Source organism: Triplophysa dalaica, chromosome 15 (genome assembly GCF_015846415.1).
Source record: "Triplophysa dalaica isolate WHDGS20190420 chromosome 15, ASM1584641v1, whole genome shotgun sequence".
Taxonomy (NCBI): domain Eukaryota; kingdom Metazoa; phylum Chordata; class Actinopteri; order Cypriniformes; family Nemacheilidae; genus Triplophysa; species Triplophysa dalaica.
The window spans coordinates 1,092,848-1,106,973 of record NC_079556.1 but is presented as its reverse complement, the minus strand read 5'-3'; the positions used below and the strand labels follow the sequence as shown (position 1 = coordinate 1,106,973).

The 14,126-nt window shown below is 38.3% G+C and overlaps 1 protein-coding gene across 1 annotated transcript in view; it reads right to left on the bottom strand.

Moving 5' to 3' along the window:
- Window positions 1-14,126, bottom strand: part of akap6 (A kinase (PRKA) anchor protein 6) — a 106,485-nt gene that overhangs the window by 75,909 nt on the left and 16,450 nt on the right. Inside the window, exons 3-5 of the mRNA XM_056768126.1 lie at window positions 10,261-10,512; window positions 7,206-8,600; window positions 1,704-1,826 (exon numbers count right to left, since the gene is read on the bottom strand). Of these exons, the coding sequence (XP_056624104.1) occupies window positions 1,704-1,826; window positions 7,206-8,600; window positions 10,261-10,512 (1,770 nt within the window). The remainder of the gene's footprint in view (window positions 1-1,703; window positions 1,827-7,205; window positions 8,601-10,260; window positions 10,513-14,126) is intronic.

Here is a 14,126-nt window from a genome sequence, read left to right as displayed (position 1 = left end):
TTAACAGTTTTTTTAGGTATTATGGTTAAATCAAAACAAACCAACTGCAGTTTGATATTAATTGGAATGCACAAAAAAAACATGATTTTTTGAAAGATTGTAAATATCATTTTGGAACCAAACTCTTCATATACATATATATATATATATAACATTTATATTACATCTTAAATAAAGTTTGTAAATAATACTTTTCAATAAACAAAAATATAACTAAAAGAATACTTTAAAGCATACAGTTATAAATATATTAAAACAAAATAATATAACCACAGAAAAGACACAACAATTTCTCTGACTCGACAGCCGTTCTGGTATCTGCATCGACCTCAAACTTTGCATACACATAACTGAATGACTATAGTGAGGGTTATCGCAAACCGTTGTGACATGCACATTTGTTTTTGGGCTAATATTACCACTAACTATTTCGACCGAGATAAGAAAGACAGTGACCATTCTCCATCATTTTAGTTACTGAGAGTATTTTTTATAGACCGTTTCCCTGCTCTAGAGTTTCTTTATTTCTATGTGAAATAAAACAAACAAACAGGAAGTGCTTCTGGACCAGTGTTGTTTACACAATGCAAAACACTCCGTAGTTACATTGTAGAAACTGTCAATCAGTCAAAACCTTTCTGAGGACGTCACACAATTAAACTTTGTGCTCTCTCTTCTAACAGATGTGTAAATAATGGCTTTAATGTTTGTATGGTGTAAAGCTATGGCACAAGTCACTATCTCTGTGACTGGGCTCTCTTGTCTCTGAGTCTCATTTGCCAATGGATGCCGCTGTGTGTGTGTGTGTGTGTCTTGTTAATGTGATTCAGAGACCTGGATCCGCCACCCAGCGCAATCAATAGCTGTTTCATTTCACCATCTCTCAATGCCTTATAAAGAAAGCCCACTCCTCTCTCTCTCTCTCTCTCTCTCTACTTTTCTCTCTCTCTCTACCCCTGCAACAGCCAGCCTTCTTCTTACGGCTCTCCCATGGGTACCGGAAAGATCTGTGCTCACAGACGCGCGTGCAAAAACACACACACACCTGCCAGCTGGTCTTAATGCTCGCACATTAAACCTGCGGGCGCATCCTGAAGCCCCCCATGCTGGATGAGAGACACCGAGTGTGTGACCCTGCTCTCTAAATCAATAAAAATGAGTGAAGACCCTCACTATAAAACACCATGTGATTTTCCTCCTGCAAAGGAAACCGGCTGTCTCGCAGCATGTGCTGAGCACGGCGCTGATACATCTTTTAAATATTCTTATTACCTCTCCAAATGCAGATTTCTTTGGCTTAAAATGTATAGTTCAACCAAAATGAACATTCATTTATTCACCCTCGTGTCATTACTAAACAAAACAAAAAAGATATTTCGAAGAATGTTCATCACCAAAGACATTGAACCCCATTGGCTTCCATTGTATGAACACACAATCACCGAGACATTTCTCAAAATATCTTTTGTGTTCCACATAACTGATGGTCATATGTAGATTTTGAATGACGTGACGGTGAAGAAATGAATATTTTTATTTTTTAGGTGAACTGTCTCTTTAATCTTTAGTTTCACTGAGTAGAGCTCTAGATGAAATATCAAACATTAGCAAGAAACGTAAAACTGTCAAGTGTTCGATTTATGTAAAGATTGAGTTTATATACAGTATGGTGATATTTAATGTATGTATATATGTTTACTTACAAGATGTGTTTCCAGATAGAGTTTGAGGCTGTTGATATCTGCTTTAGGTGGCGTCCAGTTCTCTGTGGTTTCTAAAGCGTCTCTCAGCCAACATATGAACTCATCCAGTTTGCTGACAAAACCCTGCACACACACACACACATATAAACATGTGAACAAAGAATTAAATATAGCATTTAAATATCCGTCAATAAACAGTAAATTTGTAAAGCCAGCAGTGTCATAAAGCTAAACCAACATATTCCTGTTGCACAAACACAAGAAACAGAACTTCACCCAGAAGTGTTCAGATAAGGTTTGACAAAGTGATAAAAGTTTTGCATTTGTCAGAAGCATACAGTGCTTGAGGGAATGCCACACGCAGAAGATGCCCTTGATGTGCCTGAATGGCTTTTGCAGAAGGCCGCTTTCATGTGTGTGGTGTGTAAATACTGCCATCTGCTGAAAGAACGTAAAACTGCAACACTCGAAATGACTCCTACATCAAATACTGTGTTTAAATAATTCAAGTCCATCAAAAAATAATGGCTAAATTAACATGAACTTTTATCCTTCCTCAAGGAATTTTCATTGTGCTCTTTTTTGTCAAATAAAAGCATCCAGTGATCTTCATGAAGGACAAAGCGCATTAAAGGGATACTCCACCTAAAAATGAACATTCATCATTTACTCACCCTCATGTCATTCCAAACCTGTATGACTTCCTTTTTTGCAGAATACTTCTTTAAATATCTTATTTTGTGTCCTGCAGAAGAGTCATCCGGAAACCTCGTATCTCCATATTTTGTGTTTTTATATTTTCGCAATAAATCATTATTATTTAGGGATACTTCACCCAGAAATGAAAATTCTGTCATCATTTACTCACATTCGAGTTGTTCCAAGTGTATATAAATGTATTTGTTTTGATGAACACTGAGAAAGATATTTGGAATATTGCTTATAACCAAACAGATCTCAACACCCATTAACTCCCATAGTAGGATAAAAACTACTGTAGTCAAAAGTGTCCCAGAACTGTTTTTTGTTCTAACTTATTCAAAATATCTTCTTTTGTGTTCAACAACAACAACAAAGGCTAAAGTAATTTTGCTACTATGGGAGACAATGGGGGGCGAGATCTGGTTATAAGCATTCATCAGAACAAATACATTTATACACATTAAGAACAACAGATTATGATTACAGAATTTTCATTTTTGGGTGAAGTATCACTTTAGTCACCCTTTATATGTCACTGGGTTTTGCAAATATCTCATCAATAACAAGGATTAAAAAGTGCTCAACAACTTCGATAACCCAATTTTGAATTATTTAAAAAGTGCAATGTTTTTTTACATTTCCCTGAAAAACAGGGGATTTGACATGCAAGGTTTTGGAAGGACAGCGACGATATACAAGTTTTGAATTACATGAGAGGATGAGTAAATGATAAAAGAATTACAAAATGACACGAAGAAGATGAAATTAATGACTAAATTGGGGTTTCTTGAAGCCTGTGTTTGACCAGAGGCTAAAATACCAAGATCACCAAACACCCGAGACGACAAACATGCCCGTCTTCATTTCATCCTCTAAAGCCATCAACTTAAGATGCACACTGAATAAAAATAATTGTATAGCTTATAATAAACAGATGCATGTGTGAATCCTACATGAGGGTATTTCTGTCTTTCTCTGTGGCAGATTTTCCTGCTCATCAGCTGACATCGGCAGAAAAAAAATCAAAGCTATTGATAAAATTGACCTTTACGAGGAAACTGGCTAAAATTCCCATCAGTTATCGACTGTTTGGCCCTCACCGGTGAGGCAGATGAGCTTTAAAGACGGCGTTGAAGTGCATTTCTTTTCTTATGACAGTTAACGGAGACGGATGTAAAAAATGCTAAAAAAAAGTTCCACTAAAATGTATAAAGAAGCAAAAGATAAGATTTTATTTTTGGGTGAACAAACTTTAAGGTGCTCCAAACTGACCAGCTACAGCTCAGACCAGATCCTTGTTTCAAAAGACCATGTTATCCAGACCCAACCTTTAATCAATAAATAAAAAAATAATGTTTTCAAACTAATGCCTCACTACACACTATCATATAAGGCAAAGGAATTGTGCGAGACTGTGGCAGTCGATGGAGATCAATAGATACCGCTGGTAAATTATTCCCCTGCCGGGGACGTCGTGTGATTCGCCCTCATCTTGTGCACTGATACGACTCTCACAGCAGATGAATATGTAGCCGCTGGTCACGGCATTAACAGAGCTTGTCACAGACCGGTTTGTGTGTGTACTACAGGGGGAGGAAAAGAATGAGAGCTTCATGCCCTAAAGAAACGAAAACAGAGAGAGAGAGAGAGAGAGAGAGAGATGTACAAGTGTTCATAGTCGAAGGCAATGCAGCATCCACAGCCACCAAATTCACATTTGAAATGCACCAGTGAATCGCTTTGATGACCAAATTCACAAATGTTCACCACAGACCTTGTAATCACTCTCATTTTTTGCTCTGAAACACAAACGCAATTTTTGAAGAATCGCTTTCAAGCACACAACGCTTTCACAGTGTGTCTGTCAAACTTCATTAGAGACTAGAAAGCACCATGAAGTCGGTTTATATGACGCCGGCTCTTTAAAGCCAGGAGATAGCTTTGTGTGCGAAACAGACTTTATAATCAAATCATTTTTAACGTCAGAAAAGTTTAACACTTATGGCACAGACTGGGTGACAGAAGAGACAGCTTTGGTTATCATGTGTCTCGTGAACGACTACGATGAATAAAGACTGAAATCAGTCCACCATACAAAAAGTCATTTGGATTTCATTGATCAATAGTTTTCTGTTGTTTCTGGAGTTTGACAGAACGGTTGCTGTATGAAAAGAACTGCATGAAGGATTGTATTTGTTCATTTGCTGTTTGTATTATGATACGGGCAAGAGTAATATATATAAATATATATATAGAGAGAGAGAGAGAGAAAGGAAATAAAGACTTTTCTTGCCAATAAAGCAGAATTAATGTAACCTGAAATGAATAGTTTCAATATTTACACTTTTGTTTCTATGCTTTGGCAATGTAGAGCCTCTTTTTTATTTTTATACTTAAATCTCGAGGTAAAGAGAGGCACAGGTTGTGAAGTTACAAAGCAAAAGATATGCAAGGAGCGAGAGAGTATGAGTGCGGCAGAGGAGAGAGAGAGAAACACCAGGAGAGGAGGAAGACGGGCTGGTGGCGTCACACATGACTAAGCCCCTGAGACGGCCCCAGAAAGAGGCTTCAGCTGCCAGCTGTCTGTTGCTATGAGAATGAAGTCATCTCCAACAGCTGAATACTAATGTAATCAATCACCTCCTCCTGTGACACACATCATCTCAGGTGGATGTGCTTCCTATACCTACACCCGGTCCAGTGAGTTAACACACACACACACACACACATGCTTCATCTGGAACATAAAGGAAAGATTACAGCTGCAAACTTTTCATTGCATTTGCTGGACATTTGCCTCCATCACATGTGATTGGTATCATCGTCATGGTTACCCATCCTAAGCTGTGAGGACTGATGGGAAGATGTTTGTTTCAAAAAAGCATCACATATCGCAAGGTCTATTAAACTGACAGTTCACCCAAAAGTGAAAATTCTGTCATCATTCACACCCTCAAGTTTTTCCAAACCTGTATTAAATTCTTAATTCTTAATTTTAATTTAATTCTAAATTTGGAAGATTGTTCATTTTTAGTTCTGGGAAATTATTGACTACCACAGAGGTGATTTTTATAACAAATACCACATTTTTACTTACAGAATATTTTATTGGGTGCAAAGTGTAAAATGATATGGACTTAATGTTAAATAGGTTGAGATTCGGTGCTTATCTGTTGTATTTATATTTAACCACCAGATGGCGACAATATTCCATTACATGTCTGAGGCTACAAAGCAAATTATAAATGAAAAACTAAATAAATAAAAAACTTCCAAACAAGTAAACCGAATGTAGGAAGCTGTTCATATAAATCTTTTATCTCCTGTACAATAAAACTTTCATTTTTGCTTTCTATCCACAGTATACTTCATATACGTGATGCACAGTCGATCAGACGTGTTGATAAAGTCTGAACAATGAGAATCTGAAGAAGTGTCAAATGAATTCATTTTTCTTCAGTACCGGGTCCTTTACAGACATGATTGCGTGTCGTTAATTATGCAGCTAATCATTTAATTACAGTCGAGGGACTGAAGGGGTTTGAGAGAGCTGCAATCCTGTTCATTATACTCAGAACATTATTGAAAGGCTGAGGTGGCGTGTTAGTTCATTACCTCTTAAGTTATCAGCTGTTTTTAATAACTGCTTAGTGTAGTGACACGTATTGCTTGGTACCTCACAAAGAATTAGGCGTACAAATTACTTCCTCAATGATTAAATTCTCTTTCAAACTAGATGTGAGCTGCAGTGATGATAAAGTAGGTTTGAGCTTTGAGAGGTTTATCATAGAGACTAAACAGCTGTGTAGGGAATGGCATACTTGAATACCATAACCGTTTTTGCAAGCACACCGTGCACATATGTGTGTTTTATGCTTTAACCAAAGATGGCAACGAAGAGGTGAAAGTCACAAATTGTTGCTTTAAAGGAGAAGTTCACTATCAAAATAAATGTTCATGATCATTTACTCGCCCACATGTTATCCAAGATGTTTATGTATTTGTTTCTTTAGTGGAAAAGAAATGAAGGTTTTTGATGAAAACATTCCAGGAATTTTCTCCATATAGTGGACTTCAATGAATGCAAAATGACAGTTTCAGTGCAGCTTCAAAGGGCTTTAAACGATAAAAAAAGGCATATACTTTATAAACACAAATGCTCGGCTTGCTCTGTTCTGCGATGCGCCCTCATGACTTGATGTAATACGTAATTGCGTTGAAAACTTTCACGTTCAACTTGTAAACACTGACTCGGTACTTAAGTCTAGCGTGACCTTTTCTATGTAATTACGTATTTTGTGCCATGAGTCATGTACGTGCATCACAGAACAGATCAAGGCGAGCATTTGTGTTTATAAAGCATATACATTTATATTTTTTTAATGACCGGTCGTTTCTGTAGATAAGACCTTCATTAATGGTCTGGTATGGTTGAAAGCCCTTTGAAGCTGAACTGAAACTGAAATTTTGACCTTCAACTGTTTGGAAACTTCATTTCTTTTCGATTGAAGAAACAAACACATAAACATCTTGGATGACAAGGGGATGAGTAAATTATCATAAACTTTTATTGTGAAAGTGAACTACTCCTTTAAAGGCATAGATCACTCAAAAATGAAAACTCTTTCATTGTTCACTCACACTCATGTCATTCCAAACCTTAATGGACGATATTTTTAAGAACGTTGGGCACCAAACAACATTGACCCCCTCATTGACTTCCATTGTATGAACACAAAAGCTTGTTTTGAAAAAAAAGATTTTGAATTAAATAAATGACAATGAGATGCAGCGTCTCACCTCTATCTGTCCCCAAACGTTGTGATAGTTCTCCTGGTGCTGTATGTCCTCGATGAGTTTCTGTATCAACGGTGTGCACTGGAGTATCATCTTTGGTGCGCTGGGCCGCCCCTCTGTTACGTTTCTTGCCCTTGACTCGGGTGTACTCCGCACCCCCTCGTCCCCCGACAGTAGGTCACTGAGAGGCCCGGATTCAATACTCTCATCCAGAGAAGGGGCGACGTCGCTCGAAGAGGCCTGTGAGAATCGCCCCGCTTGGAACGGTTTCCTTAAGGGGTGAAGCATGAGATCAGCGTTGCTCTCCCATTCGTGGTTGACCTCTGTGAGTTCCCAGTCATCGACGTCCTGTACGTGTTCCTGCATACAACTCTGTGGAAGGGCTTGTGCGAGGCTTTCCAGCTTCATCGCCAACATCTCCGTCTTCCTGAGATGGGCTGGAAGAGCGAGGAACTCATCCGAGCCGTACCAGCGTTCTTTGGGGCTGCTTGATGTGTTCGAGATGCAACTATTTCGGCTATTCGCCCAAAGTGAATCTGCGGTGGGGGCACGATCGTCAGGGCTGGAGGACATTTCTCGTGAGTCATGGTCTGAGATGTCCTCCCCTGAAGATGGTGGAGGGCTGGAGGAGTCACTGTAAGCCCGTTTGGTTTCAGAATGCGTAGTCTTATTCATCAAGTTTGTACTCGGGCACATCTGCGTATGGGACCCCTGGACAGCCTCAGATGAGCGTCTCTCGAGTATTTGGGCATTGCCGGGTCTCTTGAACACCTGTTGACCCATCTGCAGGTTCCACCCCGTCGTGGCATGAAGACTCTCATAGGATTGACTCCCGTTTCCCGGATACACCGATTCCAACTCCAGCCAGAACTTTGAACGATCCGGTGGATCCAAAAGGGACGGCGTGCTCCTGCTTATATCCGCCTGGTACTGCAGAGGCCTCCTCATCTCTCCGTCATCCTCAAGGTACATCAGCTTTTTGGGCAAGGGCTGCGTGGGCAACACATCACTCCTTAAGCCGCCCTGAAGAGGACGTTTGGAAACGCCAAGGCCGCTGTCGCTTTGTGGGCTCACACCCTGCATTGCCGTATCTGGTGCGATGTTGCTGATTGTCTCTTCGGCTTCTTGAGTGGTTACAGGCTCTTGTGAAGGGGATGACCCCTGGTTCTGTCTAGAGACCGCGATGTTGAGTAGATCCACGCTCTGGAGAAGTTCAGGGAAGTCTTGCTCCAATTCGGGGTAGAGGGAGCGGTGCCCTCGGCCTTCTGGATCCTCGACGGGACTGTAATCGTCTAGTTCGTAGGCGGTGATGCCACAATCCAGAGAAAAGTAGTCCTGACTGCACTTAATGGTTAGCTGACCACAGTCGTCCACTTCTGTGAGAGCATCCAGTCGAGTCTGAGAATGAGAGATCACAAAAACATCTTTAATATTGCAACTAGGCTGCACGGTGTACCGGTGCTACGGTAGCGTCGCGATGCTAAAGCTTCAAAATACCCTCGATGCCGCTCAATTTTTTTAACGGTAGTATCGTAGTACTTAAGAAAACGTTGCATATGCGCATTAACATTCATTTGAATGCATACATCTGCTGTTTTGCATTGTTTCTCTTTCGGACTAGATAATGATTCGGTCATTTGACTTCATTCTTGAATAAAAGTCATTTTGAACGAATTGGTTGAATGATTCAGCGACTCAGTTAAAAATTGCCACCACTTATTGCCATTTTATTTCCACAATTAAAGCCTAACATTTTCCTTTATAAACATTGCTGTATAAATTAAATCTCAGACATTTAAATTATTTGCCACGTGAAAAAAGTTAGGTACTTCAGTATTTACTGGGGGTGTATTCGTACTGAACTGTCACGGGCAGCTACTCCCTTTGAAGGGCAGAGCCCTTGTAGTTTAGACTTTGGAGAGAACAGGGCATTTGCGTGCCATTATGTAGATGTTTGTAATGCACTTGGCTAAGGAAGCAACGTAATTTCCTCATTCTCTTCAGCTGGCATGTTCCTGTGAAAACGTCAGCAGATGTCGCTGTTTTAATGGCATATCTTTACAACTAACTGTTTGCTAATAAACAATACATTTTATATTTTGAGAAGTTTGATATATATTACTGTTTATATATTATATTAAATTATAAAATGTATGTTTATTAAGTTATGCCATTAGAACAGCGACATCTGCTGACGGACACAATGCTTTGTTTTCATGGGAACATGCCAGCTGAAGATAATGAGTACAATACGTCGCTCCCTTGGTCAAGTGCATTCCAAATATCTACAAAGTGGCACTCAAATGCCCTGTTCCATCCCAAATCTAAACTCTAAGGGCTCTGCCCTTACAAGGGAGTAGGGCATAGGAATGATGACTTCATTTGGAATTTTCCCTGTGACGGTTTGGTACGAATACACGTACCGTTACACCCCTAGTATTTACAACAGAAAACTTTGATAACATTCCTAGACAGTCGTGGTTTTGAGTCTTACTATAGTAAATATTGAAGTATACTACATTATTTGCTACAATGTTTCCAATTACTATGCATAATTCTGCAAAATATTGTAGTGTACAGTATAATACAGTTAACCATAGTTAATACAAAATGTTTCATTTATATCCACTGTATGTATTAAGGAAATTTAGTTTATTTAGTAGATTTCAATAATGAACATGGCACAGCATCAGGATACTTCTGGGTATCGTGATACTTCAGCTGGTATAGTATCGTAAGATATGTGTCTGGTACCGTGACATCCCTTGTAAAACTGATTTGCACTCTGTAGTAACAACCATTAAACCTTATTAAAGTAGGTTTCAACTAAACATGTTTTACTACAAAAAGAAACATAAAATTGAATTGAAAATGTAATTGAGTGACTCATTAAACTGTAACCGTGCTAATGGTTGAATTTCATGTTTGTATTCGCCGTCTTTGCTACAGGATCCAGAATATACGTTTGTTCTGCGCTCCAAGCTGAATATTGCATAACTACGTCTCTGTCCTTGTGAATTGTGTAGTATTGTTGGTTCAGATTGTGTTTGTAACCGACCTCGTCGTGGTCCTGGCTGAAGGCCTGCAGTATGTCGGACTGGCGGGTGTAGTTGCCGTTGGAGTCCTGGAGACCTTGCAGGAGCCTCTCTTTCAGAACCAACACAGACACTCGTAACTGATGCCAGAGGAGCTGCACGCTGCGGATGTCCACGATGATGTTCACCGAATAGGACAGGAGCTTCAGGGAGAACTCTGTCTCCAGCAGCGCGTGGATCTGCTCGACATGATCGGATATGTCTTCACAGATGTCCTACGAGAGATGACACAAGAGGGATCGTGAGGACGCTGGTTTTGTAAAGCTTTACAAAATACAAATGTTTGCATGATTTGACATTCCTATTCAAAATCAATATAAATACTTTCTCCTTCTATATCCCAGTTAACTGCAAGATATTTAAGACAAACCCTCTAACACGCATGGAAGAAATTAAAACATGAGATGAAATTTTGTGAATCACATCTCTAAATATGACTTGAGAGACAATAACAAGAATCTAAGTCAGCTCTACTTTGTATTTTTTAGCGAACTTTAAGAAACGAAACTTTGATGACCATAATGCAAACATAAGATATAATAATAAAACATTTCTCAGCTGAATATTTCAAGATCAAGCACACCAAAAAACATTTCGATGTTCCCTGAAAGTAACGTAACAAACCTACTGGCTATGGTCATGCTATTCAATATTCTTTTGAATAAGGTCAAGACGATCGGTTATGTTCATGCCTTCAACCAGACAACAAAACATGTGACATCACGTAAGTGTGTTTCCATAAAGAGCAAACAAGTGATGAGAGATATTTGACTCATTTTCACATGACATGTGAATAATACAGAGGATGTGAGAATATACAGCAGAATATACGAAGGGTACATTTGCAAAATCCGACTTCAAAAATCATGTTTTTTATTGTACATTCCAATTAATATCAATCAAACAGAGTTGTTTTTGATTAAGAGATAATAATATAGCTAATTAACACAATAAAAACATGAAAACATTATCAAAAACACGATTTCTTAAAAAGTTATAAATTTTTGCAAACAAACTCTTCATACCCCACTGCCAGTGTTTTCTCTATAAATCATCCTAGATTCTGCGTTTTGTTCACTCCAAAAACCATCATGCAGAAAACATCTATATCTCTGATTTGCTGCCTGCTGAAAACACCTCGAAAGATTCACAGATTTGAGACTGTGATGAAGTTTGAGTCATTTAGAGATCCATTTCACCAGAACTAAACGAAGCTAAATGTTAAAAGACTTGTCAAAATAATAGTTAGGACATATAATTATGCTGGATCTTTATCGTTTAAAAAGAAAATGTTCTTCAATGTTCAATGTTCTTCAAAGTTATTGTGTTAAATATTTAAAACTCAAAAAATTACGTTTGTGACATTCCACTGATGTGTTTGGATATCTTAAATTCAACTTCATTCATCCAGTCATGCGTTTTTTGGTGACGGTTGATTCTTTTATTCATCTAAAGTTTGTTGTGAGTATATCTGGACTTTTCTGGTTAAGCTGATGTCAATGTCAAACCGTCAAGAGCGTGTGGGTCACTGGGTCCACAAGGCTTCTCTTTCACACACACACACCGGTGCCAGCGCGATAGGGCGGTGATATTAAAGGATCATTTCAACCATCTAGGATAACATAAAACCTAATGCATCTATTTTCGGCTTTTATTATAGGGTTCATGAGTTCACAACAATAATTCAATTCAATTCATATTTATTTGTATTGCACTTTTGTATTACAATGCATATCGATTCAAAGCAGCTTTACAGAAATTTCTGATACCAAAACAGTTTAGTTTGTTATCAGGGGTGATTATACAAACATACACGTCTGAGAGTCAAGTGATGTATATCATGTATGCAGTTAAGCAGTGAACATGTTAAAGCAATGATTACGAAAATATATAATGTATATATTATATAAGTATAATCTGTTTTGTATGTCTACACGCAACAGCCAAAGAAAGTATTTTGGGGATGTTATTGCATTAGTTCAAAAAAATTAACACTTTACTATCTAGCAGAGCATCAAGGGTCTCTCTTGGGGCCGCTGTATTTGATTGAATCACGTTATGTTTTTGTGTGCAAGCGTGCAATTCCTCCCAACGGGGCAGTTCAGCTGTCACAACCCTTTGACATTCATCTCCTCTCGCCCACACACATAGAAACACACACCCATCCTTTCTCTCACAAACTGTCCTTTACACAGTGTTAATACTGGATTCAATAGGACAAGTTGAGATTGATATTGCCAATAACATAAAATGAGCATTTCTCACTTAAGTCACTTTTTCCCACTTTGACAGTCCATCTATCTATTAGCAAATATCACTGTCCACCCTGACCTCCAGATACTGCAAAAACATCGGTTAACCATTAACCAAAAAATATCAAAGACTATCATCAGGTCATGGTCCACAGCAGATATGCATAAAAGAACATGAGCAACATGTCAAAGCAACTGCGGCTACTTGTCAACACAGTTACTGTACAGTTGAGTCCAGCAGCATCTCGATACAGCGCTGCCAATCGCCAAAATAAACACGACACCTTTGAATGTAGGTCAGACACGCCAAAGACATGCTTGAAGTCCCAACACGAGTCTCCTGCACCGCTGAATAAAAAATAAACAGTAGTGTACGAGCTCACTATGCTACAGCGCTCAGAACATGCACAGAATCATGGCTTCACGTGTATCGTACAGTAAACTTCACGAGGTGTTCTTTAGTTTGTACAAACCACATGAAATATTCTGCGGGTCACTTTAGTATTTACTATAGTAAAGTGTGGTAAATTGTAGTATACTGTAGTTTATTCTAGAACGTAATTACTACATTTTGTAAATATGTACTACAATATTGTCAATGTCAAGTATTTACTATAGTAAACTGATAAACTGTTGATTATTTTAATATAAAACTTTGGGCAAACTTTCTTCCAATAGGATTAATCTGCCACCAATATAATCAAGCACATACCAGTAGACACCACCATAGTCTCCTTTAAAATCAATATAATTCCCATTATAACCATTAAATCCATTACATTTTCCATTGTGTTTCGGACAGGGTTCCTGCTGGAAAAAACAATTGAAACCATTAAAGAAGTTATAATGGTTTTAAAGGGATTTGTATTGGTTTTAATGGAAACTGTAATGGTTCTACTTGTATGTGATGGATTCTATGGTGGGATATTAAATCCTATTAAAATAATGCCCCTAACACACAGTACTTAAAGGATTTTTGTGATGGTTTTAATGGAAAAAGCTAAAGGTTCATAATGGAATTTTAATGGAGACCATTAGAATTTTTGAGATAGTTTCTGTTGGTTGGTTTCTACCCAGCTGAAAAAACAATAGAGACCACTAAAGAAGTTTTAATTGTTATAATTACTAGGACTTGTATTGGTTTTAATGGAAAATATAATGTTTTTTACTGGTGTGTGGTGGATTCTATTAATGTGATGTTAAACCCTATTGGAATAATGGCCAAAACACACTAGAAAAAGGAATTTTGTGATGGTTTTAATGGAAAAGCTATTGGGTTGTAAGGGTATTTTAACGCAAACCATTAGAATTTCTGTGATGGCTTCTATAAGGTTTCTATGTTTTTTTACAGCATGGTAGGAATTTTACCTCAGTTTACTATAGTAAATACTAAACTACACTACAGCTTTTTCACGTTGGAATAATAAATGATATATCAAGTCTAATGAACACAAAATAAATTGTTAGCATCACAGTAAATCTTAACCTACTTTCGGTGACAAAGTACATAGAAAGTTGATGGCAGAGGTGATGGCAACACCATGTGACCCCTAAGCGTGATGACCCGAGCACATGGA